Here is a 27,697-nt window from a genome sequence, read left to right as displayed (position 1 = left end):
GCGATTACCTCCAAGTGGACGCATTCGACCCTAACGCTTGCCAAACGCCCGTGACGAACACCCCCCGCCCATTGCGACCGAGCAGACACACTCGCGCTCGCCGTCGATACCGCCACTCTATCATTTCCGCACGAATCACGCGCCCCGAACGCCGTAACCCAAGCTCTCGCGTGAGGCTACGCAAACACAATGGCAGCTCGCAAGCTCCAGCAGGAGATCGACAAATGCTTCAAGAAGGTCGCAGAAGGCGTCGCGACGTTCGAGACCATATACGACAAGATCATCCAGACGTCAAATCCTTCGCAGAAAGAGAAGCTGGAAGACCAGCTGAAGAAGGAGATCAAGAAGCTGCAACGGTCGCGCGACCAGATCAAGACATGGGCTGCCATGAGCGAGATCAAGGACAAGAAGCCACTGTTGGACCACAGGAAGCTGATTGAGACAGTAGGCCGCTGCCAATCGCTGCGATGATGTCATGCTAACGCAGCGCAGCAAATGGAGAAGTTCAAGGCTGTCGAAAAGGAGATGAAGACCAAGGCATACTCGAAAGAGGGGCTATCATTAGCAACGAAGATCGATCCGAAAGACCGAGAACGGTTGGATATGGTCGAGTTCTTGCAACACATGAACGAAGAGCTGGAGCAGCAAGTGGAAAAGATTGAGGCTGACGTGGAGATCATGCACGCTGGCATGAAGAAGGGCAAGAAGTCAGACAACGCGAAAGCTGAGCGGATAGCGGAGCTCGAAGAAATTGCAGAGCGACATAAGTGGCACCAAGGCAAGCTGGACTTGCTGCAGCGAGCGCTGGAGAACAGCAATGTCGATACAGAGCAGGTCAAAGAGATCGAAGACAGCATCAAGTACTACGTTGAAGAGAATCAGAACCCGGACTTTATGGAAGACGACACGATATACGACGACTTCAACTTGGACGAAGAGGAAGCTATATACGGCATGGGCAACGAGGCAGATCGCGTCTCGTCACAAGATACACAATCGATAGCAGAAGAGCCAGAGTCGGAAGCTCGACCGACGGCAATAAAGGCTAAATCTAGCGAAGCAGCAGGTGCGCGACGGCCATCGACGCAACTCAAGTCGCCCCTACCAGTGTTGGCAACGCTACATACACCGCTACCTGGCGCATCAAATACAGCAGCAAGCTCCATGAAGCCCGCACCGATACCAACGAGAACGCCAGGGGAGCCACTCAAGTACGCGTCAGCAGCGGCAGCGGCAGCTGCAAGCGATAAGAACGGCGTAGGGATAGCGCCCCTGCCTCCGCCACCAGGGTTGGCCTCGAACCTAGCTCCAGGACGTTCAAGCGCGGCAGCTTCTCCAGCGATCGCAAATGTGCAACCAGCAGCACGGCCCCAGCCACCAGCCGACGCACCGACACCAGCGCAAGCACAGCCCTCGAAGTCACCAGCTGCTACGCCGAGTGTGCCAGCAACCCCTGCCGCAGAGAAGCAAGGCCTTTCTCGTGCAGCATCAGTTGAGGATACCAAGGCTGCAAGCAGAAAGAAGACACCGGCGCCAGAACCTGCAGCCGACGAGGAAGATGAGTCGCAGACAACAACGCCACCTCTTACAAATGGTGAATCACATGCTGATGATGAGGAAGAAGAGTCAGTCTACCACCTCCCATCAAGCTTGCAGGACTTGCTCGATTCCTTCGAGGCGACGAAGAACGATATCAGTGCAGGCGCGACGAAGCCTCCAGACGAGCGAATGCTGGCAGCATCCATGACTACCGCGCCCGACTCTGCTGATACTGACGCACCGCGTCACTACCGTCCACAAAATCCTTACCCATTCACACCTGCACACTACCCACAAGAGCCGCTGCCGATATTCGACGACCCTCGGCTGTATTCGCGCATCGAGACAGATGCTCTGTTCTACGCTTTCTATTACCGTCAGAACACGTACCAGCAGTATCTCGCCGCCAAGGCGTTGAAGTCCCAGAGCTGGAGGTTCCATAAGCAGTACCAGACCTGGTTCCAGCGCCATGAAGAGCCCAAGGCGATCACCGAAGACTATGAACAGGGGACATACAGGTTTTTTGACTATGAGAGCACATGGTAAGCAAATCCCTTCTCAATACGGCTGAAGGTCGACCGAGTCAAATCATCCCCGCCGATATCAAAGACTTGACAGTAGCAATGCGGCACCCCCGATCGCTATATGGCACAACGGAATTGGTAGAGGGCCAACTTGTGAAGCGGGTATAGACTCTACCTACGTTCGTGGTAGTCCAAAGTGTTGAAGTTTGTTATCTGCAGCGATCAAGAAAGTCTTCGAGGCAGTGGTTCGAGCGATCGGTCATCTCCGTGTACTATTACTTCCATAACTTTGCTGACATATTTCAGGATGAACCGTAGGAAGGCAGACTTCCGATTTGCCTACAAGTTCTTGGAAGATGACCTATGATGGCAGGCTCCTCCGGCTCGAGCAAACGCTGAGATGGTCACGATAGTGTCTTTCTGTAATGGATGTAGGTAGTTCAGGAATCGGGGTTCCAGTGCGGAAGTTATTGTTCGCTTCTCAAGTAAATATCCGCGTGTGCAGTTGTTGCACATCTCATCGGTCGCAGTAGGCTGTGTCTGCAAGACGCGATCGTGATTGGACAGCTACTCGACGACTATAAGCTTGTGGCGATCCGACATGCAGTAAGCGTAGCATCGCTCAAGACCGCGTGTCGCTCAAGACCGCGTGTCGCTCAAGACCGCCGCTTACATAAATGTCACCCCTAGGAGGCTGAGCTGCATATCATCCTGTGGCTTTTGAAGCGAGGGGTCCTTACACTGCAGGCTTAACCCACTTGTGACCGGCTAATGTGTACACCGTCGTAGTTGCAATTTGCCGGTTAATGGTCGAGATACTGTGCAAAGAACACAGACCTCTCTCGTTGGCAAAGGGCCGAGAATTCGCTTCCGCGTTGAGCTAGGTCATCTCGAACGCGCGATCGCTGCTTACTGACTTGGGCAGGTACTAAACTCTATCAACCAAGCCCGTTCTTTGCGATGCTCCTGGTCAGTTATTCTGCATGGCGGAACAGAATACCGAGATAAATTAAGTTCTTCACAGGTCGACGCTTGAGCTTTCACGGCAACCCAACGCCATCATCCATGAGGCTAGGCAAGAAAACGCGACTATTCCCTAGAGTATCGAAATATTGACTTTCAAGATCACTTTTGAATGCACATCCCATCACGGCGTTCTGCATTGGCCACTCCGTCTCAAAGCTACAATCGAAAGTCGATGATCGTTTTGCTTTGGGGACCAATCATAGTACCCAAATGTCACACCGGCGCCTCAGAAGCTCCAGCAAGTTTTACTTGGATATATGGGGTAATGTACGTAATCACAAGCTTGTTGATTGTGCAAACCAAGTACATGTAGTCTTTGACCTCGCCCAGCACACCCGCTTAGGCCACGCTGTGCTCCGTTGCGGGTTAAGCTGTGCCGTGTCAACCTTGCTCTTTCTTTCTTACTATTGACCAGGCGCCAAGGTTTGCCAAGTGTCAGGCCTCTGTGCCTGATTAAGCGTGGAGGCTGCTTCAATCTGTCTAACTACAGGCTCTCTAGCATTTAAGTTCTTCCAGCTATTATGTTGCCCCCCCCCCCGCTGGCATGGGCCGCTCCCAATTCACAACTGATCATCCAGCCTAGATTTAGGAGCATCGATTGTCGTTGGCAATTTCTATTCCAGGCTACGTCTACAGTTTCTGTACCATGCTGTCGAGCTCATGAAAGTTTTATCACGACGCAGGGCGTGCCGGGGGGTTGCGGGTAGACACCCGCGGTGCGGTGTACACAATCAAAGTGTCGCAGCAAGGATCGAGGTGAGGGTGCATGTCACGTGATCCGCATCTGGATATTGGACCGATCAGACACTGGCGATCGACCACGTCATGGTGAGCGGAATCGGGTACAGCTTGGAGCCGTGATTAGGGCTCCAATTAGGGTATAGCTGGACGAGTATCGGTGTATATATTCTGCTCATTCAGCACCGTAGATAGAACAAGGAACTTGATCACTTTCTTCACACTTGATCAACGATCAGAGACTGCTCAGCTTCCACACAAAGGCTTGTAAAGCGTCTGTCGGTCCTCAAGTTAAATTGAGATAAACTCGACCTGGTAGTAGAACTCCCCGAAGGCGATCATCGAGTATGCAACAAAGGCAGGGAACACCATGGTCGATACTGGTTTATGTGAAGGCAGCCAACACACGTCCATGTCTGCTCAAGTACACACGAACTTCCTAGATGGGTTCCACTCAGGACGCACGCGAAATGCCCCTACCGTCCGCCCGTACCATCCTGTTGGGTACTTGGGCGCTTTGTGCCCAACATCCTCACTCCATCTTGTCGAGGATCCTTACACCCCTAACATGTCTGGATATGGAGTAAGACCTCGGCCTGCATCTTGACCTCGCAGAATGTAGGCTGACCATGCCTTCAGTATCCCTCATCTTACCCAGAACAACCTGACTTTTCCTCATACACGACAGCCTACCCCGGTTTTGCACCATACACCCAGACACGGATGAATGAGTACTTTGCACAGTACCAATGCTACCTACCGCAGCCGTACCAAATCCTCCCAGACTTTTACACGCAACCGATCGCTCAGCCAGTCAGACAGCTACTGCCAAGAACAATGACACAACACCTCCCGACGGCCTTAAATGCTTGTCAGCCAATCTTCGATGTACCTTTGAACTATGAGGAGCCCAGGGCTCGGTGGTCCTCACAGGCTAGCCCGAACGAGCAGTTGCAAAGCATAGCGCAGACTCAAAGCCAAAGTCACAATCAGAGTCTAGAGAGGTGAGCAGTGAGGAACCATCCAACAGCCGCAAATACACTTCGGAAAGGGACACTGACCTGGAACAGAAGCAACAGTCGAACAAAGTACCTGCCACTTCTACTTTCCCCTACTCACCTAATCGGCACGATCACCCAGAAATGTCTCAAGCGGTCCATTGACAAGGCCCAGGACATGGACATGTAATGTCCCGCGCTGCACCTCTTTCGCGAATTTCACCCGGCTGGCCGACCTGCATCGTCACCAAGCCACGGTACACGGTATGGGCAAACCTGAGTTCCCATGCACCATTCCACACTGCCTGAGAATAGGAGATAAGGCATTCACAAGACGAGATCATCTGATCGAGCACCTGAGAAATTTCCATAAGGTCGACGTGCCGAAACGGAAGGCGGGCGAGAGAAGCGCTTTCCCGCATGGGTGGCCAGAACGCATGGAAGCGGAAGGCAGCCGAAGGATAAGCAATTGAACTTCTTCACTTGCAAAGAGCATGCAAGTGAAGAGTCTATGGCTGATACTAGAGATCTTATTATATACAGGAGGATAAACACACATTTCGAACATGTCATAGCTATTGATGGCAGGACTAAGACCACGGTCGTATCGAGTGTCTACCGACAGAACCGTTCAGCATTCGGTATGAATCCGGCTAAAACATAACCTCGAGTAACTGCCAGCTTGCCGTATCTATACATCAAATGCCTGGGCAAAATTCGTCCGAGTCGGGGCCTTTGCACCGAAGTGACCAAGTCCGCGTGATTCGTGCGATTTCTGCGTACGCGAGGATGACTTTCCAGTAATAAACGGCCAACAATGCAGCAGCACTTACGGGATATAACCCAATTGCATGGCTCTCTATCCGCAGACCCACTTAGGCCACTTACCTATGTGGCGTCTCTCCGTTGGCACGTATAGGCCGCGGTACATACTCCCGTAGCAGGCCACATCCGAGCCTACGACAAGCTCACCAGCCTTCACGAGGCTGTCTATTCTTGTCTTCTGGAAATGGAAAGATTGCACAGTAATGACTGTTCGTCCATTGATGGATTGTGTGGTATAGCTGAGATCTGTGATTGCCCCTACTCGGATGCCTGAAAAGCTTTCACAGACAGGGGGGCAGGTTTAAAGTTGGCAGGCAGCGGGAAATTGACTAACTACGAATTTGTCTTCATCGGTAGACCTTATGCGAATAAGTCAGCGTTCCGATGTCAGCAGTAACACTCCCGGAGTACTTGAACCGGATCAGCCACTCTCATATGTTCGATATTCAGAATAAGAAGACGAGTCAAAATGACGTGTTCGCGGCCACTGCTGATGTTCTGCAAGAGTTCTGGGTGGTGCTAGTTCCCAGCTGAAGGCCAGGATGCTAATCGTTGTGTAGGGCGCTACTTCAAGTTAGCAGGAGTATTCGATTGCAGATGATTTGAAACTCTCGAGACTCAGTTTAAGGGAGCTCTAACCTTGATGGAATTCCGTTGTGGCGACTACAGCGGCTAATGATATCTACTACTCAGATGCAGAACCGTGATTTGGACTCGTGAGATTAGAGATCGATGTGCACGGCAAAATGAAGGTAAATCGATCTGATTTTCCAGTACAGCGATCAACGGTCTTGACTGAGGCAAGTCTTCACTGCGTAGATGCTGGTAGACCGCTATCCACAGTTCTTAGCCAATCAGAGCGAGAGAATGGCTGCGTACTAATCAGTCGCGTTGTGATACTGCGACAGCGTCGAGGCAATCAAACTGCACACAATTTAGGTCGTGATGTCTCAAGATGTCTTCAAATAGAGTCAAGGGCGTACGCGATTTCGTCAGATGGGAAGCATGTCAACCTATGACGTACGGACAGGTGAGACTTGTTCACACTAGCGCTACATGCCCTTGGAACAGGCAGCGCAACCATAGACAGGGTCCTTTTCAACATCGTGCGACCTATCGTTGCCCCTACAAATATTCATCCTGCAGCTATCGCCACGGCTGTGACTCATGTCGTATAAACCTCGCATATATCAATATTCGACTGACCTACCTTTGCAATAACTGCTCCCACCTTACCTCGTGGCCCCGCATTCGAGCCGCCCAACCGCGAACGCATTTAGAGTGCTGTTGACAGCACCTATCCTCAAAAGCCCAGCGAAGTCCGCTTCCGCAGCGGAATACTTTCTGCCACTATGCGCGACCTTCGCAAACAGGCTCTCGAGAGCCACAAGACCATGTCGCGCAAAGCGCGATCCAAGGTCGCCTCTGGCGCCTCCTCGATCGCCGGCTCACGCACTGCTAGCCGCAACGTCAGCCGAGCTCCCTCAGACGACGGCGATGATAACGGCTATCTTAGCGACGACACCGCCTGGAGGTGAGTTTTGGCCATTTCAACAACTTTTTCGTCGCTTCCCCACATCGCGGTTCGCAGAATGACATCATTACCCGCGACGCGAGCAACGCGCTAACAGTGTCGTTCACAGCACCAATTCGATCGACGAGATCCTCAATGGCGAAGATGTGCACATATCTGAGGCGCAGTGGAAGTCTGAGCTCAGCGTGCGCATCGAGCAGATTACCAATCTGAAGCGTAGCACGACTGAGGGCCGCACCGAAAGCTTTGCGGCCTATGCACACATCCTCATGGCACGCTATGCCAACGAAGAGATCGAGCCTCACATCAGAGAGCTCTTGCAGTCTATGCTACGCAGCGTTAGACAGGAGACCACAGAGCGTGAAGCTCTAAAAGCACTGAAAGGTACGATCCAGAACGCTCCAAGCACGCCGACGTCGCTAACCTCTTCTAGCACTCGCTGCAACAATAGTCACTGTCGACACCGGTGAAATCTATGATGATGTTTCGACTGAGCTTAAACGAGCAATACAGTCCGAGTCTGTCGATGTACAGGTCCACGCGATACACTGCCTTGGTCTGGCTACATTCTTTGGCGGAGCCGGCGAGGACGAGATCAAGGACAACATGACGTTCTTCCTGGAAATCGTAGAATCAGATGGCGCCTCCGTAGATGCTCAGGACAACGGCAATATCGTCACCGCTGCGCTCGAGAACTGGGGGTTGCTCGCAACAGACATCGATGACCTCGAGGAAGAAACGGAGGCTGCTGTTGAGGCCTTTGTGGATCAGCTTGAGAGCTCTGATGCCAATGTGCAGATTGCGGCCGGTGAGAACATTGCCCTTCTGTACGAGAAGTCATACACAGAGCAAGAAGCGGACGAGGAGATCGAGAAAGAGCCAGAGGACGAAGATGACCCAGAATATACTAAGGACGGCGAGAAGCTAGTCAGGCGCTATCAGGTTTACCGCAATCAACCAAAGCTACTGCAGACACTCGACGAGCTGGCGAAGGTGTCATCCAGAAGGATCTCAAAGAAAGACCGTAAGACATTACACTCTGGTTTCACGGAGATCCGCAATTCGGTCGAGAAGCCATCTCGTGGACCTGGGTACTCAACAGCGATCGACCAAGAAAGCGGACGAGCATACGGTGCCGGCCGCATGAAGGTCAGGATCAATCGCAACCTGGAAGTTAGGATCGACAAGTGGTGGAAGCTTTTGAGACTGAACGCGCTGCGACGGACGCTTCAGGGTGGCTTCGCGTACCACTATGAGCAGAACGAGATCGTCTCATCAGCCTTGCCGTTCTCCGTGGGCCGTGGCAAGAGCTGGTGAGCGATAGGTCATGTTGTAGAGCCCTTGCGTTTGGCTTGTGTGTGGCACATATACCTGGTTTGCATTGGCGTTTGGACTACCCATCAATGACTTTTGCTTTCAAGACGGCATTTCGATAAAAGCAGAGCAGCATTTCCTACGATAAGAGTATTATGAAAATGGGATCGGCAGCCTTGTTGCGCACGGTCATTTCGACGATGCCCCGCGTTGCCCCTCACCAGTGAATGTTGGTGTTTACAAATACATTGAGCTGGTTCTGGCGGATGTGTGAAGCGTAACTTGATCTCTAAATTCATGTAGCATGCGATTTGAAGCTCGTTCTCACCGCCCTCGCCAGTCTCCATGGACGGTCGCACCCGTTGTAGGGGAGCACGCGCTTGGCGGGGCTGTACAGCTTCGAGAACTTTCTGGCAGCTTGACCGGCGCTTCACTTCAATTACATTCCGCAGTTACCTCTGCGACTGTTCAACCACATACCTCCAAACCTCATACACACGCTCTGTAGCAACTGATACGCGAACATGGCCGACAGTAAGCAGACGTCACAGTCATCAGACAAGCAAGCACTGACACTCAATAGAGCGAACTCGCTGCTTCTTCGACATCGACGTTGGCGGCGTGAAGGCTGGCCGTATCGCCTTCGAGCTCGTACGTCCACCCCTCGGCCACTCCTCAATTTGCTAACAAGAGCAGTACAACGACATCGTTCCCAAGACTGCCGAGAACTTCCGCGCGCTATGCACCGGCGAGAAGGGTGTCGGCAAGGCTGGCAAGCCTCTGCATTACAAGGGATCGGGCTTCCACCGCGTCATCAAGGGCTTCATGATTCAGGGCGGAGATTTCACAGAAGGCAACGGCACCGGTGGTGAGAGCATCTACGGCGAGAAGTTCGAGGATGAGAACTTCGAGAAGATCCACGACAAGCCTTTCCTGCTGAGCATGGCCAATGCTGGCCCTGGTGAGTTGAACTTTGAAGTTGTGCATGCGATCATTGCTGATTTAAGACAGGGACCAACGGCTCGCAGTTCTTCGTCACCACCGTCCCCACACCGCACCTCGACAAAAAGCACGTCGTCTACGGCGAGGTTATCAACGGCAAGAGCATCGTGCGCCAGATCGAGAACTTGAAGACCCAGAGCGGCGACAAGCCGTGGCACGACGCTACCATCATTGGTGAGACGCACAAATACCAAAACAACTGGATCGTGGACTAACGAGGGGACAGACTGCGGGGAGCTTACAGGCGATGAGTATGAGAAGGCCACCGAGAAGACTCCCGACGTCACCGGCGACCCGTACGAGGATTTCCCTGAGGACCAGTTGCCGGGCGACGAAGAGTGGCAGAGCGCGCAGATTTTGAAGATCGCGACCGAGCTGAAAGATATGGGCAACGCCGCGTTCAAGAAGCAGGACCTCAGCCTCGGCATCAAGAAGTACAACAAGTCGCTCCGCTACCTGCACGAGATCCCTGCGCCAGAGGACAATGATCCCCCGGAGCTGTGGAAGAGCCTCCAGGCGCTCAAGGTCACCGTCTACTCTAACCTCGCCCTGCTCCAGAACAAGACGGACCAATACAACGAGGCCGCTGAGAGCGCGACCAAAGCGCTTGAGATCGAGGGTATTACAGAGAAGGATCTTGCCAAGGCTTACTTCAGAAGGGCGACTGCGAAGGTTGGCAAGAAGAACGAGGAGGATGCGCTGGCGGATCTGAACGAGGCGATCAAGTACGCGCCAGGCGATGCGGCTATCGTGAAGGAGTTGGACCTGGTCAAGAAGAAGGTGCAAGCAAGGAAAGAGAAGGAAAAGAAGGCCTACGCGAACGCGTTCAACTTCTAGGCGATGGATATGAGAGTCTGCGGAGAAAATAGATACGACCACGATTGCATGAGCGACAAGACATACTGAAGAAGAAGAATAATATCAACGAACCCATCATGACTCGAAACCAACAGCTTGAGCTCGCAGTGGGCCCAAAATGGAACCGCAGATGCTTGTCTCTGCAGCTAATTTTGTCGTCATCAAGGCGCGAAGGATTCAGAAAGTCCCCGTGCTCCACTTCGACAGCTCGCGTGCCCACATCCGTAGCCGTGCACACAGCCTCACCGGCGGACAGCTGGACGCCTTGAGACAAGCCTCAGTCTCCACCAGATGGATTCCGCCCTACACGAATAGATACATGTACGCAAGTCTTGTATGTCTCAAACCATCTGGAGCATACAACCGACACCCCTCAAATCCGTGCATACCGATACAATATGAACGATAGCTAGAGCTTCTACTAAGATCTCCTTCACACTTCATTTTAAGCAGATAATTCCGAAAACAACACTGCCACATACATTATTACACACACAATGTCAGGGCACTACGCACCCCTCGACCAAGACCATGGCCAATATCTTCCCGCACAACAGTGTACGTCTGCAGCTGTCACTCGCCCCATACCCCCCTGCCCTCCTCACGTCACCATCCCTAACTATATCCAAAGCCGGAACGGCCCCGCAACCGCAACCGCAGCCACAGCACCCCATGGCGTGGCACGCGCAGATCGCGGAAACAGAGCATGAAGCCGTGCAGCAGAGGAGAGAGGATACGTGGTGCGACACGCGCGTGCCTGCGTGCAGTTGCCGCGGCGGGATGTGTGATTGGCTCCTGCGGTGGTCGGATTTCGTGTGCTGTTGGGCCTGTTTGGGGAGTTGTCTCTGCCGGTAGGGCCGCTAGGGAGGCAGGTTTAAGGTGCTGTGCGAGGGCAGTGGTTCTGCGCTTCGGGACCTGCGCTCCAAGACTCACCGGATAGGTGGGTGCTATGTACCTTTTTTCTGTGCGGCACTGGCACGTGTGTACAGGTGGTGTGGGATGGCTGGGTGTGTGTGGGAAAGAAGAGGAAGAGTATATCGAACGTTGCAATGTGATTGTATTGTACAGTGGGCTGGAATTGTATGTACTATAAGCGTTGTATCACTCGTGAAGACATGCTCATAGGAAGACGACTGTCGTGCTTGTCTCCGAGTATATCTCGCTAGCACTAAGCAGGGAAGCTCCTCCCGGCAACAAGGCCCCTGCCCTCGCGTGCCGAAGAGTCCCTGTCATTGCGTCCTGGCGCAGCAATTTTCTGTCCAGGCTTCGGTGAAGGAGCACCAGCCAGAGCCAAACCCGTCCCGTTGAACTGGAACGCGACGACGCCCCCAAACGACGCGTCCTTGTTGCTTGTCGCGATCTTCATCATAAACACGTTCTCCTGCTCGACGGCCGCCGGCACGCCGTTGCTGAAGGCCCCGGTGCTTGAGGGATCGATCACGGCGGATACCGGGCCCGCACCGTCGGTGTTCACGATGCGGAATGGGCTGGTATCAAGCCGCCTTCGGTGAGGGGAGGGTACCGCCGCTCTGGGCCATTATGCTGGCGACCATGTCGAAGGTGTTTGCGCCTTGGGCCGATCGTGCCGAGGCCGTCGGTGGCGATCTTAGTGCTGCTGAAGACAGTGGCGTCGTTTTGGTTCCTGCTGGGGCCGGGGTTGATGTCGCCCGCAATGCCAATCGCGGTGCTGTTGTCGCCAGCGTCTCCCTGGACAGCTGCAATCTTGCCATAGGCGGCGATCACTATGGGGGCCGCGGAGCCGACGAGAAGAGCGGAGAAAGTTATGTTGGTTGATTGAAGGTGATTTTGAGGAGGTGTAGATTGATGATGAACGTAAGGAAGGATGGGAAGTTATGAATGAATGTAAGGTGCAGAAACGAACCAGGCGCTTTGCTTAAGAATAGATAAGAATTAGAGGTAACTTGAGATTGTGAACTGATGATGTTACCCACAAGCTGGGTGCAGTCGTCTTATATACCCCTTGTCTGTTGAACGTGAACATAGTTGTGGCGTTCTGGTCATCTCCTCACATAGAATCAAGTCGCGAAACTCCTCCGCTCGAGAATCCCAAGCCCCAGATCTGCAGCATCGAGGCTAGGTAAGCCTTGCTTGTAGACGAACCGTTTTCAGATAGGGCGTGACAAGCTCTAACAAGCTTTCAAGGTAGGGTCTTGGTGGGTCTATACGGATCGAGCTTCGATTAGAGTGATGAACGGATGGCCTTATATCTTTTGACTTGATCATGCCCCATGGTGATGCGCTGGTGCTACTACAGGACGCCAAAGCATGCGCTTCGCCACATTTCGGGGTGGGAATATCCTGTCGAAGCACTCGACGAATGTGCATTGTCCAGCGCGCAGGTGAAGACGTGCGTCAAAACGATGTCTCGGCGTTCTGGACTAGGACGTTCTCGAAGACACTGCGACAGAACCGAGGTGTGAGATACTGAGAAGCGTACCGTACTGTGTAGAACCTCAATTAACTCGGATCGAGCCTAGTAGGGGTGCCCCGGCTAGCGAGGGACGCTTGTTAACAACAGCTCATTCACGATTCTTACTGTGTAATCGTCTCAATCGCATTAACAACAGGCTAGAATAAGCGTGTGAAGATGACTCTATTAACTTGAAGATGACTCTATTAACTTGAAGATGACTCTATTAACTTGCTCGACCGTCCGCGAGTGAATTGACACCTATGATATACCGCAATTCTCTAGCGATATCCTATGGCTGACTTTGTAAGCAGTTTCAAGTAAGTAATAATTGCTAGTAATTTGGTCAACGTTAGCTGTAAGACGTTCTGATATTGCGCAAATGAGGGGCTGCTAAGCCCCTCCGGCATTGGTTCGGAAGGTTCAACACCCACTCAACTGAGTTCTTGTACGGTAGTTGCGTTTTCGCTGGCCATGCGTCGGCACAAGTTGCACACAGTGCATGATGATTGATGTAGGGCGTTTCCGTCTTGGAGATTAGCGCCGTAAAGGTGGAGCTGGGAACACAATGCCGCTGTCAAGTTTGGGACGTACCGTGTGCACTAACTACCGACAGCGGACATGCCCGGACAGTCTAGTCTGATAGTCAGTACCAACACTTGACAAGCAAAAGCGCTGTCGCTGACGCGGCCAATGCCTTCTCTGTTCTGGATGCAGAACTGAAGGTTGCACTGACACGTATATCTGGCTCCATTCTTGCTCAGGTGGAGCTTTGGGGTTGTCCGCACGCCATTGCGCGTCTCTGCTGGTGTTGAGAAGTATTGGTGAGTCTAGAGGGGTTGCATCGCAGCTGCTGCAGGGTGAGTGCCTTGGTACGGTGACTTGGTCGATACATGAGGGAAATGAGGTTGGGCCGCACCCCTCGATCACAGGTATATCATGTTGAACGAAACTTGGCAGGAGCGTTGGATGAATTACGATCTTCGGGCTGTGGCACTCGAAATTATTTCACAACGGGTACCGTTGATGGAGGGCAAACGGGTGCGGGACGCGTCATTGTTTAGAGCGAGCGGAAAGAGGAAGGCTGGTGTGTGTGTGCCTGGCTTGGGGGGATCGGCAGAGATGGAACGAGAGAGGGGCACGTCATATGTTGGCCGCACGTGGACGCGAGGTCGAGTGCAGGAGAGGACAGGTTGAGCCCAACAGTTTGCTTCTCCGAGCTGCTGGCACGATAAGCTCGCGATTTGCAGAGTCACCTGGATACTCGAATCTTCCATTCATAGGTAGGTATTGGAAAGCGCTTCTACAAGCGCCCGCGACCAAGCCTTGCAGCTCGCAACCGTTTCCAGGGTCCTCAGCACGAACCCAGCATCCTTGGAAGCGCATCGGCCTTTGAGCATAGTTGGACCGCAGTGACGGCATTGATCGCGGTGCATAGCAACGCACGCACTTCAGGACTCGCCCTCCAGCTCTCGGCCCAACGTGCCCGTGCTACCTCCTCTGCCTGCCTCGACATCCGCCCAGTACCGCGCCCCTTGTAGAGCAACCCTAGCACAGCACCACCAGCACAGCACCACCGGCACAGCACCACCAGCACAGCACCACCAGCACAACACCACCGGCACAGCACCACCAGCACAGCGCCACCAGCACAGCGCCACCAGCACAGCACCACCAGCACAATGTCTCCGCAACAGCCCGCTCCGGGTTCGCCAGGCGCGCCCCTTGCCAGACTGGCCGACGACACGACGACGACAGAGGGGGAGAGCTTGCTCATAAAGGGGAAGAAGCTGCTGGGGCTGGGCGGCCCGCAGGAGGGGATTGGACAGGCTGAGAAGGACGCGTTTGCTATCGCTGGAGAAGTCGCGCCAACACGAACCCTCGCGCCGGCGTCCAACTCGACATTGACCTCTGCGCCGGCGCCTGCATCGACGCCATTTGCGCCATCGCTGCTCCCTTCTCCGCCCCTGACTGCGTCGCCGTTTGATCGACGAGCGTCTCCCCGCGGCAGCCCGCGCATAGCGCCCATTGGCATTGGCGCGTCGCCCAACCGCCGCAGCGTCCACTGCGCGTCGTCGCCAGGGCTGCACTCGCCGGCGTCTTCGCAGATCTTCGAGCGCAATGTGCAGGAGCCTGAGCCGTCGCCGGCGATCCCCAGCCACGTCAAGACCGAGGACATGATACCGCCTGCGCTGGATGCGTCTGCGCTGGCCATCACAGACGGCCACCTCAGCCCGGAGAAGGTGGAGATCATCACACACTCGGCGCACCAGCCTGCTGCTGCAAGCGTGTCTGCCAGCATGGCGGAGTCGGTGTACTCGCCATCGCTGGCGCCGGAAGACTCGGTGGTGTCTGGACACACGAGCACGACGGAGACGACGGAGGCCATGTCCAACTACGGATCGCTCGACTCGGAAGACGTCAAGCGTCTCAGCTTCATCTCGTTTGCCGACGTGGTGCAGGCAGAGCACGTTGAGAACGACAGGGAGTCGTTTGGGCCCGCAGAGGGCATCCAGTTCATGAGCCTCAACTCGACGTCGGCCAACCGGTCGCCGTCGCCTGTGCGGTCAACGCTGTCGTCACAGGGCAGGACGGCATCGCCCCCGACCAGCGGGGGGCCGACCAGCGGGGCACCGTCAGAAAAGGGTGTCGAGCACTCGGGCACACGCTCAGCCGGCAGTTCCCCGCCCCCACACGTGGCACACAACGCACCGCTGAGCGAAGAGCTGCCTCTGCAGGTCGAGACGATGCAGCAGGCGATGCGCAAGCCAGGCACGGCCAGCCATTCACCTTCACAGCCTCTCTCGGTAGTGAGCACCGAGGACGAGAACGCGTTTAGATGAGCGGCGGTCCACACGAGCAGCGCGGACACTCTGATTAGGCGGCGGTCGGGCGTGGGCGTGTGCAGGTGGCTGCTGGGGCAGGGGTGTGTCATGCAGGGGGCGGATTTTGCCTTTATCTCTTTCGTCTCAATTTTCGATGACCTACTTCCCTACCTTGTCGAGGGCTGGCTTCTGGCCGATGTGGAGGGCTGGCTTCTGGCCGATATGATATCCTGTAGCTTTTGGCTGTTGCTGTGCGGCGGAATACATGGTCGTTTTTGTCTCGAGGCTCGGTGCTGCTCGTCTGAGATTCGCCCGTGGATTGGTGGCATCAGAGCCTGCCTGAACAATAACGGGTGCACGTGCTGCCCTCGCGCCCAACGAGCGTCGCCGTCGGTTGCAGGGCCTCGAGTGCGCTCATTCGCCCATTATCCGCAGATAGATGAACGGGCAGCGTGCATGAATGAGCTACCACGACCGTCAAGACGGGACGACTGGGCCTCAGTAGTCACCACCGACTCCCTTCTGCGCAACTCGCATTGAGTAGACTGTACGGCTCACTAGGGTGCGTCAGGGTGCTAGGCCCGACAGCGACGAGCCTACCTACTGCTGGCTAGTGAACCGCAGCCTGACTACCGGCCGCACCCATGCGCCACAGCGCCGGAACACAGTCGTCCTCGTCTGCGTCTGCGTCTGCGTCCTTGTCTCTGTCTTCGTCTTCGACCTCAGTCTGCCCGCGGCGCCTCTGGCAGCAACCCCCACCCCGATCCATGCCCACCCGTCGCAGAAGGCCTCGCTAGGCACCGACCGCATTGGCAGCACCAGCCGAGCCGTCGCACGCATGGATCCGCGCGCGAGCAACGGCAGCGCCAGCGGGCGGCGCATCAGGAGCTCGACGACGGCCGACGGCCAGCGCGACCGCGACCGCGACCGCGACCGCGACGACTTTGACTACGCGACCTTTACCACCACCGTCGAGACGCGCTCGGGCACCACCACGTCGACGTCGTCGCGCTCGCTGCAGCCGACCATCCGGTCTGTGTCGCCCGACGCCCGCGAGGAGGCGCCGTCGGCGTATACCTCGCCGGCGTATACCTCGCCGGCGTATACCTCGCCGGCGTATGCCTCGCCGGTGTATGCCTCGCCGGCGTATGCCTCACCGCCGCCGCCGCAGCCCACCTCTTTGCAGCCCGCCTCTTTGCAGCCCGCCTCTTTGCAGCCCGCCTCTTCGCAGCCCACCTCCCCGCTGTATGCCTCCCCGCCGCAGAGCCCGCCGCCGGCGCGAGCGAACAGCAGCAGCCACGGCGCCGCGAACCCGCCGCCCGTCCGCGCGAACAGCAGCGACGCGTACGGCCGCCACAATGCGCGGAGCGCCGGCGAGAGCAGCCGCCCGCGCACCCGCACGCTCGAGGAGCGCAGCTTGCGCTTCCAGAGCCTCGAGGAGGGCCTCGTCAGCAGCATCGGCCACCCGTCCACCATCCCCGGGCCTGTCAGCAGCATCGGCCACCCGTCCACCGTCCCCGCGTCCGGCCACCAGTCCACCGTCCCTGCGTCCGGCCACCCGCCCTCGACCGCCGCCGCCGCCGCCGCCGCCACCCCCACCGCGACCGCCACCCCCACCCACAGCGCGGCGCCCGAGTCGTGGGCCGCACCGGTGCCCGCGTCCGACGTGCGCAAGCTCAAGACGCTCATGCGCGCGACGTGCGGCAAGATGCAGGGCCTGCTGGCCTTCCGCCGCGGCGAGGCCAGCGCATGGGCCCTGTCGTACTGCTGCATCAACGTCGACGCCGGCAGCCTGCTCTACGAGCCCAAGAGCGACCCCACCTACTCGCGCACCCTGATCCCCGACCTGCGCGGCTGCCACGTCAAGAGCGCGTTCGACGGCGACGCCTACACGGCGTACCTGCACGTCACCGTCCACAACTCCAAGCTCGAGGTCCACCTGCGCCCCCCGACCCAGGACGAGTTCGACTCGTGGTTCGCCGCCCTGCTGTGCTGGCAGCCGATGCGGCCCAAGGGCATCCAGAACCGCATGGCCAAGCCCCAGGCCCCCGTCGTCATGGAGCGCCGGCCGGCCGACCCCCGCGGCTCGGACGCCTCGCTGCTCAAGGAGTCGCCCAAGAGGGAGGCGCCCATCATCAAGGTTGGCAAGATGATCTACTGGGACACGAGCGTCACGTACAGCAACACGGGTACCCCCAAGTCCGCCCAACCCCGGCCCCACGCCTACCGCGTCCAGAGCCACGGCTCGCGCCGCTGGCGACGCGTCTCGTGCACCCTGCGCGAGAACGGCGAGCTCAAGCTCTACTCGGACACGGACGTGACGCTCGTCTCGACGGTCCAGCTCTCCCACCTGTCGCGCTGCGCCGTCCAGCGGCTGGATCCCTCGGTCCTGGACAACGACTTCTGCATCGCCGTGTACCCGCAGTACACGGCTGCCTCGTCGTCGATACCGCTGCTGCGCCCCGTCTTCCTGTCCCTGGAGTCTCGCGTCCTGTACGAGGTCTGGATCGTCCTCCTCCGCGCATTCACCGTCCCGCAGCTCTACGGGCCCAAGTCGGACGCGCTGCACGGGGAGGGCCCTCTGTCACCCTCGTTTGAGACCCAGGACATGTTCCGCATGGAGAAGTCGCTGTTTGTCCGAGTCATCGAGGCGCGCCTGGTCCCGCCCGTCAGCCCAAAGGTCGCTACTGGAGAGGGGCCGGCGCCGATACGGCCGACTTCGTCTGCCACGACGAACCCAGGCGGATACCTGATCGAGGTGCTGCTGGACGGGGAAGCACGCGCTCGAACGAGCGTCAAGAACGAGGGCGACACGCCATTTTGGAGAGAAGAGTTTGAGTTTTTGGATCTGCCGGCACTGCACACGGCGTCGCTGTTGCTGAAGAAACGACCGCCGAGCTACAACCGGCACGACAAGAGCATGTTTGAGAATGTCACCGGCAGCGACAACCCGTACGCTTCAGAGGGGGGCTACGCTGGCATCTCATTCGACCAGACACTGGGCAAGACAGACGTGTACCTCGACGACCTGGGGCCGAATCACGAGCTGGAGAAGTGGTGGCCGGTCGTGAACATGTACGGCAACAGCGTCGGCGAAGTGCTCGTGCGCATCAGCAGCGAGGAGTGTGCCATCCTGATGGCTCGCGACTACTACCCCCTGTCGGAGCTGTTGCACCGCTTCTCGAACAGTCTGACGTTGCAGATTGCACACATGGTGCCAAATGAGCTGAAGAAGCTGTCAGAGTACCTGCTCAACATCTTCCAAGTATCTGGCGCTGCGTCCGACTGGCTCTGCGCGCTTGTTGAGGAGGAGATTGACGGGACACTGAAGGATTCGCCGGCAAGCCGACTCCGATTCAGCAAGAGGCTTGGGTCGAGCGACTCGAACGAGTCACCCCTCGGCGCCTTTAATTCTGCAGGTGACCGAGAAGTGTTTGTGCGAGACATGGGCGTCAACGCCAAGCTGGAGGCCAACTTGCTCTTCCGCGGCAACACGCTCCTCACAAAGTCGCTGGATCTACACATGAGGAGGCTGGGCAAGGAGTACCTCGAGGAGACGCTCTGCGAGAAGCTGCGAGAGATCAACGACAAGGATCCCGACTGCGAAGTCGACCCCAATCGCGTCTCGTCCCAGCACGAGCTAGACCGCAACTGGAGGCGCCTCATCAACTGCACCGAGGAAGTCTGGCGGGCCATCTACAACTCGGTGCAGCGATGTCCCCAGGAGCTTCGAGTCATCTTCAGGCACATCAAGGCCTGTGCTGAAGACCGATACGGCGACTTTCTGCGCACGGTCAAGTACAGCAGCGTGTCTGGCTTCCTGTTTCTGCGATTTTTCGTGCCGGCTGTGCTGAACCCGAAGCTGTTCGGCCTGCTGAGCGGTGCGTTCTTCTGATCCATCGCATCGCTTCCACGTACTGACATTGCACAGATCACCCCAAGACGAAAGCGCGAAGGACCTTTACCTTGATTGCAAAGTCCCTACAGGGCCTGGCCAACATGTCCTCTTTCGGCACAAAAGAGGCTTGGATGGAGCCCATGAACGTCTTCCTCACCTCGCATCGGCAGGAGTTTAGGAAGTACTTGGACGACATTTGCTCCATCTCGACCGCCAACACGCCGGCTCCGCCCATACCGCCGTCTTACAGTACGCCCATTGCCATTCTGCACCGGCTGCCTCCCACGTTCAAGGAAGGCTTCCCCTCGCTTCCGTACCTGATTGACCACTCGCGCAACTTCGCCATGCTGATCAACCTCTGGCTCGAGAACACCACCAAGACGGCGCACGAAATCCAGCCGAGCGACGGTGATCTGCTTCGATTCCACAACATCTGCGTATCGCTCAGCGAGCGCACTAAAGATTGCTTGAACCGCGCCGAGCCGGCCGAACGCCCGTCTTCTTCGCTGAGCGTCAAGTGGGAAGAACTGATCGAACAGCTGAACGGTGCGAATCTGGACGCGACCCGCGGCGCAATGACGCGGAGTCGTGGAGCGATCAAAGAGGAAGAGCTGGAAGACATGCCAACCTCGCCGGGCAACGGCAACGTTCACGGAGAAGACTATCCCTCGCCGTCGGCTGCAACCACCCCGATCACCATGAGGCCACGGCCGAAGACGCGGCACCAGCACAGCACGAGCATATCAGCATCCCACGCATCCCAAAGCTCTCTCAGGAGCAACAACTCGCAACAAATCTCCTATACCAACCCCTACGCCAGTCGCGGAGGGTACGCCCCATCGGCCCACGAATCTATGACCACCTCCCAGTCTGCATCCGCATCCGCAAGCGCCTCGGCCTCGGCCGGCGAAGAAACACCCCCCGGCTCAAGCGACGGCCTGCACATGGCCCCGGCTCCGTCCTACCCGCAAACACACACCCATCCCTCCGCCTCAACGAGCTCCTTCGGCCGCAGCAACCCCGCAGCCCCCATCAACAGCTCGCGCCCTGAACTCATCTCTCCCGACTCGAACACGCGCACCGTGCGCCCTGACCTCATCTCTCCCGACTCGAACACGCGCACCGTGCGCCCTGAACTCATTTCTCCAGACTCGAACACGCGCACCGTGCGCCCTGAACTCATCTCTCCAGACTCGAACACGCGCACGGTGCGCCCAGAGCACGAAGCCACCCACAACGGCAAACCCGCGAGCGAAAACGGGTCAGTGCACGAGGACGAGTACACCACGGCGCTCCCCGCATTCTCGTCCGCGCAGCCCGAGAAACAGAAGGAGAAGGAGCGCAAGGACCGCGGACTCCGCGGGGTGCTACCGTTCCAGCGCAAGAAAAAAGACAAAGACCGGGGCGACAAAGACAAAGAGAAGGACAAGGACAAGGAGGACAGGAAGAGCAGACACAAAGACAAAGACCGCGACAAGGACGCAAAGAATATCCTTGACCTCGTCGAGCGCGAACGCAGAGCCGAGCACGCAGTCGCCTCCATGCGTGGCAAGCGCGAGGCGCGAACGGCCGACGACGAGTTCTGACTACATGGCTGGTTCGAAGGGCACAGGAGCGCCAAGCTGCAAGGCCAGGAGGTCAGGAGGCGTAAGAGCGAGGGCGAGCTGCTTAATTCCTTCTCTAGACTTGGATCATGATGGATGCGTTCTTCGACACCGCACAGCGCCTGTGGCTTTGCATCAGCCTATCTTTTTTTTTTGTTTCTTGGGCTTGGGGGTACTGTGCAAATACCAATTTTTGTCCCTTTTTTTTGGTTGCGTAGATGGGGTGAGTGTGGGATGGCATGGCATGGCATGGCATGGAGGGGCGGGTGGGATCGTTGTTTTCTGGACATAGCGTAGCGTTGCGACGCTTTGCATTTGATGATATCACCTTCTTCATGTCGGTCTGGTGTATGCTGTGCCTCTTGATCATATCCGTCACACATCCCGAGCCGCCGCGCGTTCGAAGCTCCGTTCTTCGTCGCTGAGGCATGGAACATGCAAAGATGGAGACACACACCGCAGATCAATGACTGCGACTAGACTTACGCAGCGTTCGAAATCGCGCGTGCGTCGAGACGTCGATGACGACTCGCAATCTTACACAGCTCACACAGCCCACGCCTCGTCTGTACAGAAATACTCACAGCCTCGCTCGTCATGTGCGGTTCTCGATGACCGGCGCGTGCATGGTCGGACATCTACTAGGTGCAGAGCACACCTCTGCTCTCACTCTCGGCTCTCTGTTTCTGCTCTCAGCCTCGATGCGTACGGCCATATTCTTTCGAAAAGCGGTGTTCATCGCTTCTAACCCAGCGCTGTACGCCCCAGGCAACGAAGATCTCTAGCTTTGTTTGGGGTCGATGACGCTATCAATTCGATCTTGGATCTGGAGAGGACTGGGGCGCGTATTGTCTACAGTTCACAGCAATGGCGGGACGCATTCGGGCTCGACATGGCGTCCCAATAGATACATGCAGCGGTGGTCCTCTTAATCTGTACAAGGTGATGCATCGGATACTCAAGCCTTGGTGCTTTGTGGTCCGCAAACCTATCTCGAGCGCAGTAGCTGCCGAAGAGCTTACAAGGTGTACCTAAAGAATGGACTCTTGTCGCCCAGCACCAACAACTCATCTTCCGTGTACCTCGCCCTAATCGCTTCTTCACCGTACTCCTGAATGAGCTGGTCCCTCTTCCTATTCTCTTTGGCGTACGCCCATCGCAGAACGAACGTCATGGCAACAGCAGCAACACACATTGCCAAACTGGTCGCAAAGCCAGTGGTGTACTTCGGCTTCTCCCTTGCAAGGTAGATGTTGCTACCCATGATGCCACCCATGTTGCCCACCGAGATGAGCAGCGCCATACCAACCGCGCGCTTTGAGCTGGGCGCCAGTGAGTTAGCGACCCAGGATACCAGGCAAGTGAACGGGCAGTACAGGCCTGCTGCCACCGGGAAAAGGAAGCCGTAGGTCAGACCCGGGTACCTAGGGTGCGGGATAGCGAGTTGCGCAATGAAGCCTACAATGGCGATGCAGAAGCCGCCAATAATCCAGGGTGAGCGCTTCTGGGACAGGTCAGAGCCCCATGCCCAGATGAGGGTGACGATGGCGGCGAAAATGTAGATGGGGATCGTAAGCAGCTGAGCGTTTGCGCTGGAGTAGCCCAGGCCGTTGATCACGGTCGGGACTGTGGCAGTGAAACTATCCGTGTCAGAAAGTCTGTTCGATCTCTGCCAGTGGAGTTGCTTACCCGTAGATACCGACAGTGCTACCCCAGAAAATGACAACACCAGCCCAAATCTTCCAGTCCGAGAGACCAGCAATGATATGCTGCTTGCCCATCTTGTCATTGTTGGTAGCCTTGCCCTGCCCGCTTCCCGCATCATCCTGGAGTCGGCGAACTAGGAGGTCTCTCTCTGGTTGGGTGAGGAACCTGGCTGTCTCAGGGCTATCAGGCAGAATTTTCCAGATGATCAGAGCAAGCGCCACTGGGATCAAGCCCTCGATCAGGAAAATCCACTGCCATCCCGCGATTCCTGACCTTCCGTCTAGCTTCTCAATGCCGTACGCGAGAAGGCCGGAGAAGGCTCCAGCCAGGGAAGCAGCTGCGTAGAACACCGCCATACGTCGCTGCAACTCAAATCGACGGTACCAGAGCGTAAGCAAAAAAGTGGCTGCGGGAAAGAACCCACTCTCGGTCACGCCGAGGAAGAAACGGCCAGCGAGAAGACCTCCATAGCTATTGACGAGACCCATCAAGGTCATCACCAATCCCCACGAAAACATCAGGATTGCCATCCAGTGACTCGGCTTCATCATCTTGAGGACAATGTTCGAAGGTATTTCAAGGAGTGTGTAGGGGACGAAGAACAGCGTCACCGCGGTGTTGTACCGAAGGCCGCGGAGATTGAGGTCCTTGTCCATACCGGCGATTTTGGCGTTACCAACTGCAATCGATTAGTATCCATCGAAACCCATGAGAGGAACGGCCGACTCACTGTTCGAGCGGTCGATGTAAGCAACGAGGTAGAGCAGCGTCAGCACAGGCACGAGCCGATAATCCACCTTGCGTAACACGCGATTCGCCTCTGCCTCATCAAGCTGAATACGCTGTGCCTCCAGCTCCTCCAGCTCCTCCAAGCTCGTCGAACTCTTCTCCGTCACCTGCTCAATATGCTGCTGACCACTGGGCCCAGCACGCTTCTCGTCGATGATGCCAGTAGATGTCATCTTGTCAGAGCTGGGATAGCTTACTTATTTCACCATGAGTCTTCCCGGCAGACGCTTGCTCTTAAGATAAACTCGACGCATTGTGCTTCCCGAAGGACTGGTCACAGCTGGCTATTTCCGGCATCCGCTGCCATGCCTTGCATCTCAACGTGCGCGCACGTTTCCGCAAGCGCGTATGGCATGCCGCCGTGTGGGTTGTGGCATGATGTTCTGGGGTAGGTAGCATCGCAACGGCGTACAGCGTGCGGGGTACTTCGTACTTCGCAAGAGTCGGGAGCGATCCGCATGCAGATTGGTATGACGTCCATGAGCTCGAAGAGGTGGCATTGTTGTTATTGTTAGAGGAACGGTGAGGACGGTAGCACAGTCGGCGGGACATGTTCGGGTGCTGCGACGAGAACGGCAGAGGAGGCTCAACACTTCACAGATATCACGATGCAATTCGGGACATGGAAGTGTGGGTGTGAAGTGACCTTTGGTCATGAGTCGGGTATAATTATTACGTGCTATGACATTACAGTCGCTGGCGACTCCTGAAGAGCGCAACACACGACGCTGTGATCCAAACGAGCGATCTCAGAACTGACAACAGCTGGAGATGAGACAGTGCGCAAATAAAACTGCGTCGTTCATGTCACTGGCGTACACGCTTAGTAGCTGGGAGCCTTCTTCTCATCAATAGGTGCGGCGTTGACGCTGATGCGCCTCTCAACGTCGGCGGCCTGCTCAGAGTTACCAAGGTGACCGGTAGGCAGCATGTTGAGCTTGTCCTCCTCCTTGTCCATCTTACGGTAGGCAAACCAGAAGAGAACACCAGTGATGAACGAGATGATGGCAACAGCGCCGTAGTTCCAGACAACGAGAGGGTCGAGGGTCAACGGGGTGAAAGCCTGAGCAAGAGCCGCAGAGAAGGCAGTGGTGAAGAGCTGGACAGCCATGACCAGAGACCTCATGTTCTTGGGAGCCTTGGTGAAAGCATACTCGAGAGTGGTGACGGAGGCGAAAATCTCAGAGATGGCGATCAGGATGTAAACACCGGTGACAGCCCAAACATTGATGGGAGACTTGTACCCGTTCTCATCAATCTCGGCAGCGGTCATCTCGTAAAAGCCGGAAGTCTTGTAGACATAGTACTGAAGGACGGAAGCCCAAACCATGGAGAAAGAGGCAACGATGAAACCAGCACAGATCTTCTTGAGAGGGGTGAACCTGATTCCTCTCTTGCGAAGGAAGGGGTACACGACGGTATCAAGGACTACGAACAATGTTAGTCAAGTCATATCCGATTGATCCAGGGTTAGACTTACTCGGGACGAGGATGATGATTGAGATAGGGTCCAAGTTGGCCAATAGATCGTTAGGAACACCGTGCAGAGCCATCTGGGAGCACATCTGGGTTAAGTTGGAGTCCATCTGGCGGTAAGCCAGCCAGAAGATGGGGACCCAGAAGAAGACACCGCAGGCACGGAAACCACGGGCGACCTCGTCAACCCAGGCATCGTCAAAGTTGTACCAGGAAGGCTTATTGGCGCCGAGAGCGGATGGCCTGATCGACTCCCACATCTTGCCGTCGTTCCAGTTCTTCAGGTTCCTGGTGCCGAGAGCCTTACCAAGAAGCTTGAAAGCAGGTCCCATGACGCTACCGCTTGGGGGACGGAGGATGTAGTGCTTCTTGCAGACGATCAAGACGGGGAGAGCAAACAGGAAGAAGACGGTGGGGATCAAGTATGACAGGTAGAAGCCAACGTAGCGTTCGGCGTAGACCATGCCGAGCTGACCAGCCAAAGCACCGATGTTGATGAAGAGGTAGAAGTAGTTGTAGACGCGAGTGACGGTGATGGCCGGATCGATGATGACGCGCTTTCCGTTTCGCTCAATAACCTGGAGCTTGTCGGTCTCAAGCTGCTCAACAATGAGAGGCGAAATATTGGGCTTAAAGGTACCCGTTCCGAGACCCATGACGAGGAGACCGATGATGAAGCAGGCAAGGCCGCCCTTCGGGCTGTCCATGACCGCGGGGATAGCCGAGACGACGAGAATGATGTGACCGATTTCAGCGACGATAACGGAGTAGAGGATAGTCTTGTAACGTCCGAGGTAAGTGTCGGCGATCCAGGCTCCGAGAAGAGGGCAGCAGTAGACCCAGAAAGCATTGAAGGTCGTGAGGGAGAATGCAACCTGCTTTCCGAGTCCGAGGGCACCAGGCTGAGCATCGGCGTCACTAGGGTCTAAGGCGGCACCAGTGGGAGTAGGTCTGGGCTTGGCGATGAAGTTGGAGTAGACTTGGACACATCCATAGTATGACATACGCTCGACAAGCTCGACGAAGGCGATAGTGTAGATCCTCCAAGGAATGGCAGCGCCAACGCGCTCAAGCGTCGCAAGCTCCTCCTCTGTGGGAAGGCCATCCTCGCTAAGGTAGCTCTCCTGGAGAGTAGCCTTGCCCTCAGAGAAGAGGTAGGGCGGCGCCTCTGTGGAGTGAAGGGCCGGGTTCTTGCGTTGAGGGTCACCAGAACCATCGACGAGAGCAGGGTCTAAGCCGACGGCTTGCTGCATGAACGTGAGCATACGAGCATGTCTGCGGCACTGCGTGACTTACCACTGCGTCGTTGTCACCAACAGGCATGGTGATGGTCGTGCTACTGTGTAGACTTGATGAGTTGAAGTGGGAGTAGTGGGGAACGACAACGAAATCGAGATCTTTGGGGAGCCCTGGTTTAAGGGTATTTGAAGTGAAAGCTCATAGTTGTAGCTCGCGTGTCGCGTGCCCGGACTGGTCGCCTGAGTGTAGCCGATCAGGAAGGAGGTCGTAATAGTAACAGATAAACGCCGTAACCTAGCTTTGATGCGGCAGGTCTACATTGTCAATCGCCTTGCCACCGCCATTCAGTGTCCCCAATTCTCCCAGGGATGTGCTGCAACCTCAGCGCGCCAATCACCGCCCAGAGGCGAGTCGACGCACAAGCCTCGGCGACAGCACCAACAAGACCCACCAAGCAGCGGAAGAGGTTTCTTGGAAAGCTTTGTAATGCCAAGAGGAGTGAAGCTGTTTCGGAGGTCGTGCGCAGCAGCCTGCTTCTTCTCTTTCACCCGCAAACCATTCCAGTCTAAATTCCATTCACGGTGCTCGACTGCGAACGGTCGCAGCATCCTCAACGCAGTAATATCGCAACCTTGAAGGATGCGCGACAAAATTCTTGGCGTTATTACGCTCCGCCCGCGTTTCTTTGCTCCTTCCTCAAGCGGTGCGCCAACAAAAGCGTGGCGCTGGCTAGAATGCTTACCTCGGGGCAGCTAACGGTTCAGGGCTAGCTGTAGAAGACACACCTTCGATCGGGTTTCGACTGACCCCGCTTTGGCTAGTCGACACCATGTTTTGTCGTCCATCGACGCGATCAGCGCGGCCACCTGCGACAGTAGCATCATGGCCAACTAGGTAGACGCGCCGTGGTAATTTTGAAACTTTCGGACCTTCCGCGAACCACTCGCGACATTAATCCCGCTTGGAGGAAAAGTGCTGCGACTGATTTTGTCTTGGAGAATTGGTGGCTGGTATGCAGCGGCCGTTCCTGTCGGTCGGTACACTCTGCATGCGGCAGAGCGCTTATGAGCGGCTGATCAGAGCGCCACTATCTTTGACGGTCTGAAGCAGTGTCATGCTTCGTCGGTTTAGGATGCCAACACAGTTGGAACACGGCTGGAGGTCGTGATATCGTTCGATCAGTGTTCTATTGTAATTTGCCAGAAGCCGGGACGGTGGGTATTGGCACATGCGCTCGGTTGGACCTCTCCGGGGGCGCAGCACAAGCTTTGCAGACGGCAACTACTAAATACGCGCCTTTGTATAGGTTAAGTGCCTTAGACAAGCTTGTGTCCACCGCCAGTCGCAGCCCTGTCACATCGCTGCTATCA

General features: G+C 56.2%; 8 protein-coding genes across 8 annotated transcripts; 6 read left to right on the top strand and 2 right to left on the bottom strand.

Annotated features, from left to right (window-relative positions):
• Window positions 1–189: 189 nt before the first annotated feature.
• Window positions 190–2,430, top strand: M421DRAFT_99080 (uncharacterized protein; the record flags this gene model as incomplete). The annotated part of the gene is made up of 3 exons (XM_033598701.1): window positions 190–444; window positions 493–2,081; window positions 2,370–2,430. 3 exons carry the CDS (start codon window positions 190–192, stop codon window positions 2,428–2,430), a joined length of 1,905 nt encoding a protein of 634 aa, XP_033451422.1.
• A 1,767-nt stretch (window positions 2,431–4,197) lies between these two features.
• Window positions 4,198–4,835, top strand: M421DRAFT_90264 (uncharacterized protein; the record flags this gene model as incomplete). The annotated part of the gene is made up of 2 exons (XM_033597845.1): window positions 4,198–4,410; window positions 4,467–4,835. The coding sequence occupies 2 exons, from the start codon at window positions 4,198–4,200 to the stop codon at window positions 4,833–4,835; spliced, it is 582 nt and encodes a 193-aa protein (XP_033451421.1).
• A 2,044-nt stretch (window positions 4,836–6,879) lies between these two features.
• M421DRAFT_341000 (IFRD domain-containing protein) lies at window positions 6,880–8,762 on the top strand. Its single transcript, XM_033589469.1, has 3 exons — window positions 6,880–7,184; window positions 7,294–7,568; window positions 7,618–8,762. Exons 1-3 carry the CDS (start codon window positions 7,003–7,005, stop codon window positions 8,499–8,501), a joined length of 1,341 nt encoding a protein of 446 aa, XP_033451420.1. The 5' UTR covers window positions 6,880–7,002; the 3' UTR covers window positions 8,502–8,762.
• Window positions 8,763–9,022: 260 nt separating this feature from the next.
• M421DRAFT_90262 (peptidyl-prolyl cis-trans isomerase D) lies at window positions 9,023–10,337 on the top strand (the record flags this gene model as incomplete). Its single annotated transcript, XM_033597844.1, has 5 exons — window positions 9,023–9,032; window positions 9,082–9,149; window positions 9,195–9,459; window positions 9,510–9,674; window positions 9,727–10,337. 5 exons carry the CDS (start codon window positions 9,023–9,025, stop codon window positions 10,335–10,337), a joined length of 1,119 nt encoding a protein of 372 aa, XP_033451419.1.
• Window positions 10,338–14,233: 3,896 nt separating this feature from the next.
• On the top strand, window positions 14,234–15,707 carry M421DRAFT_341175 (uncharacterized protein). Its single transcript, XM_033589471.1, has 2 exons — window positions 14,234–14,359; window positions 14,431–15,707. The coding sequence occupies exon 2, from the start codon at window positions 14,472–14,474 to the stop codon at window positions 15,630–15,632; it is 1,161 nt and encodes a 386-aa protein (XP_033451418.1). The 5' UTR covers window positions 14,234–14,359; window positions 14,431–14,471; the 3' UTR covers window positions 15,633–15,707.
• A 1,159-nt stretch (window positions 15,708–16,866) lies between these two features.
• Window positions 16,867–20,993, top strand: M421DRAFT_15224 (uncharacterized protein; the record flags this gene model as incomplete). Its single annotated transcript, XM_033587590.1, has 3 exons — window positions 16,867–19,495; window positions 19,546–20,594; window positions 20,733–20,993. Coding segments are annotated over 3 exons (3,939 nt in total), but the record flags the coding sequence as incomplete, so codon positions are not given.
• Window positions 20,994–22,134: 1,141 nt separating this feature from the next.
• M421DRAFT_56444 (MFS general substrate transporter) lies at window positions 22,135–23,785 on the bottom strand (the record flags this gene model as incomplete). Its single annotated transcript, XM_033595401.1, has 3 exons — window positions 22,135–22,756; window positions 22,806–23,502; window positions 23,554–23,785. The coding sequence occupies 3 exons, from the start codon at window positions 23,783–23,785 to the stop codon at window positions 22,135–22,137; spliced, it is 1,551 nt and encodes a 516-aa protein (XP_033451416.1).
• Window positions 23,786–24,290: 505 nt separating this feature from the next.
• Window positions 24,291–26,461, bottom strand: M421DRAFT_417825 (peptide transporter PTR2-A). The gene is made up of 3 exons (XM_033591595.1): window positions 26,385–26,461; window positions 25,093–26,335; window positions 24,291–25,040 (listed from the first exon to the last, which is right to left on the bottom strand). Exons 1-3 carry the CDS (start codon window positions 26,409–26,411, stop codon window positions 24,436–24,438), a joined length of 1,875 nt encoding a protein of 624 aa, XP_033451415.1. The 5' UTR covers window positions 26,412–26,461; the 3' UTR covers window positions 24,291–24,435.
• Window positions 26,462–27,697: the final 1,236 nt, after the last annotated feature.

The sequence above is a fragment of the Didymella exigua genome, assembly GCF_010094145.1.
Source record: "Didymella exigua CBS 183.55 unplaced genomic scaffold M421scaffold_6, whole genome shotgun sequence".
Classification (NCBI taxonomy): domain Eukaryota; kingdom Fungi; phylum Ascomycota; class Dothideomycetes; order Pleosporales; family Didymellaceae; genus Didymella; species Didymella exigua.
The sequence above is the reverse complement of the archived record's forward strand: the minus strand, read 5'-3'. Positions and strand labels throughout refer to the sequence as shown.

Excerpts from the sequence above, each read along its gene's own strand:
- M421DRAFT_417825 (XM_033591595.1), bottom strand. The coding sequence starts at position 26,411 with ATGCCTGTTGGTGACAACGACGCAGTG. Across the intron at positions 26,336-26,384 it reads TTGGTGACAACGACGCAGTG|CAAGCCGTCGGCTTAGACCC; the intron begins GTAAGTCACGCA and ends ACGTTCATGCAG. Across the intron at positions 25,041-25,092 it reads AATCATCATCCTCGTCCCGA|TCCTTGATACCGTCGTGTAC; the intron begins GTAAGTCTAACC and ends CATTGTTCGTAG.
- M421DRAFT_341175 (XM_033589471.1), top strand. The coding sequence starts at position 14,472 with ATGTCTCCGCAACAGCCCGCTCCGGGTTCGCCAGGCGCGCCCCTTGCC.
- M421DRAFT_341000 (XM_033589469.1), top strand. The coding sequence starts at position 7,003 with ATGCGCGACCTTCGCAAACAGGCTCTCGAGAGCCACAAGACCATGTCG. Across the intron at positions 7,185-7,293 it reads AGCGACGACACCGCCTGGAG|CACCAATTCGATCGACGAGA; the intron begins GTGAGTTTTGGC and ends TGTCGTTCACAG. Across the intron at positions 7,569-7,617 it reads AGCTCTAAAAGCACTGAAAG|CACTCGCTGCAACAATAGTC; the intron begins GTACGATCCAGA and ends AACCTCTTCTAG.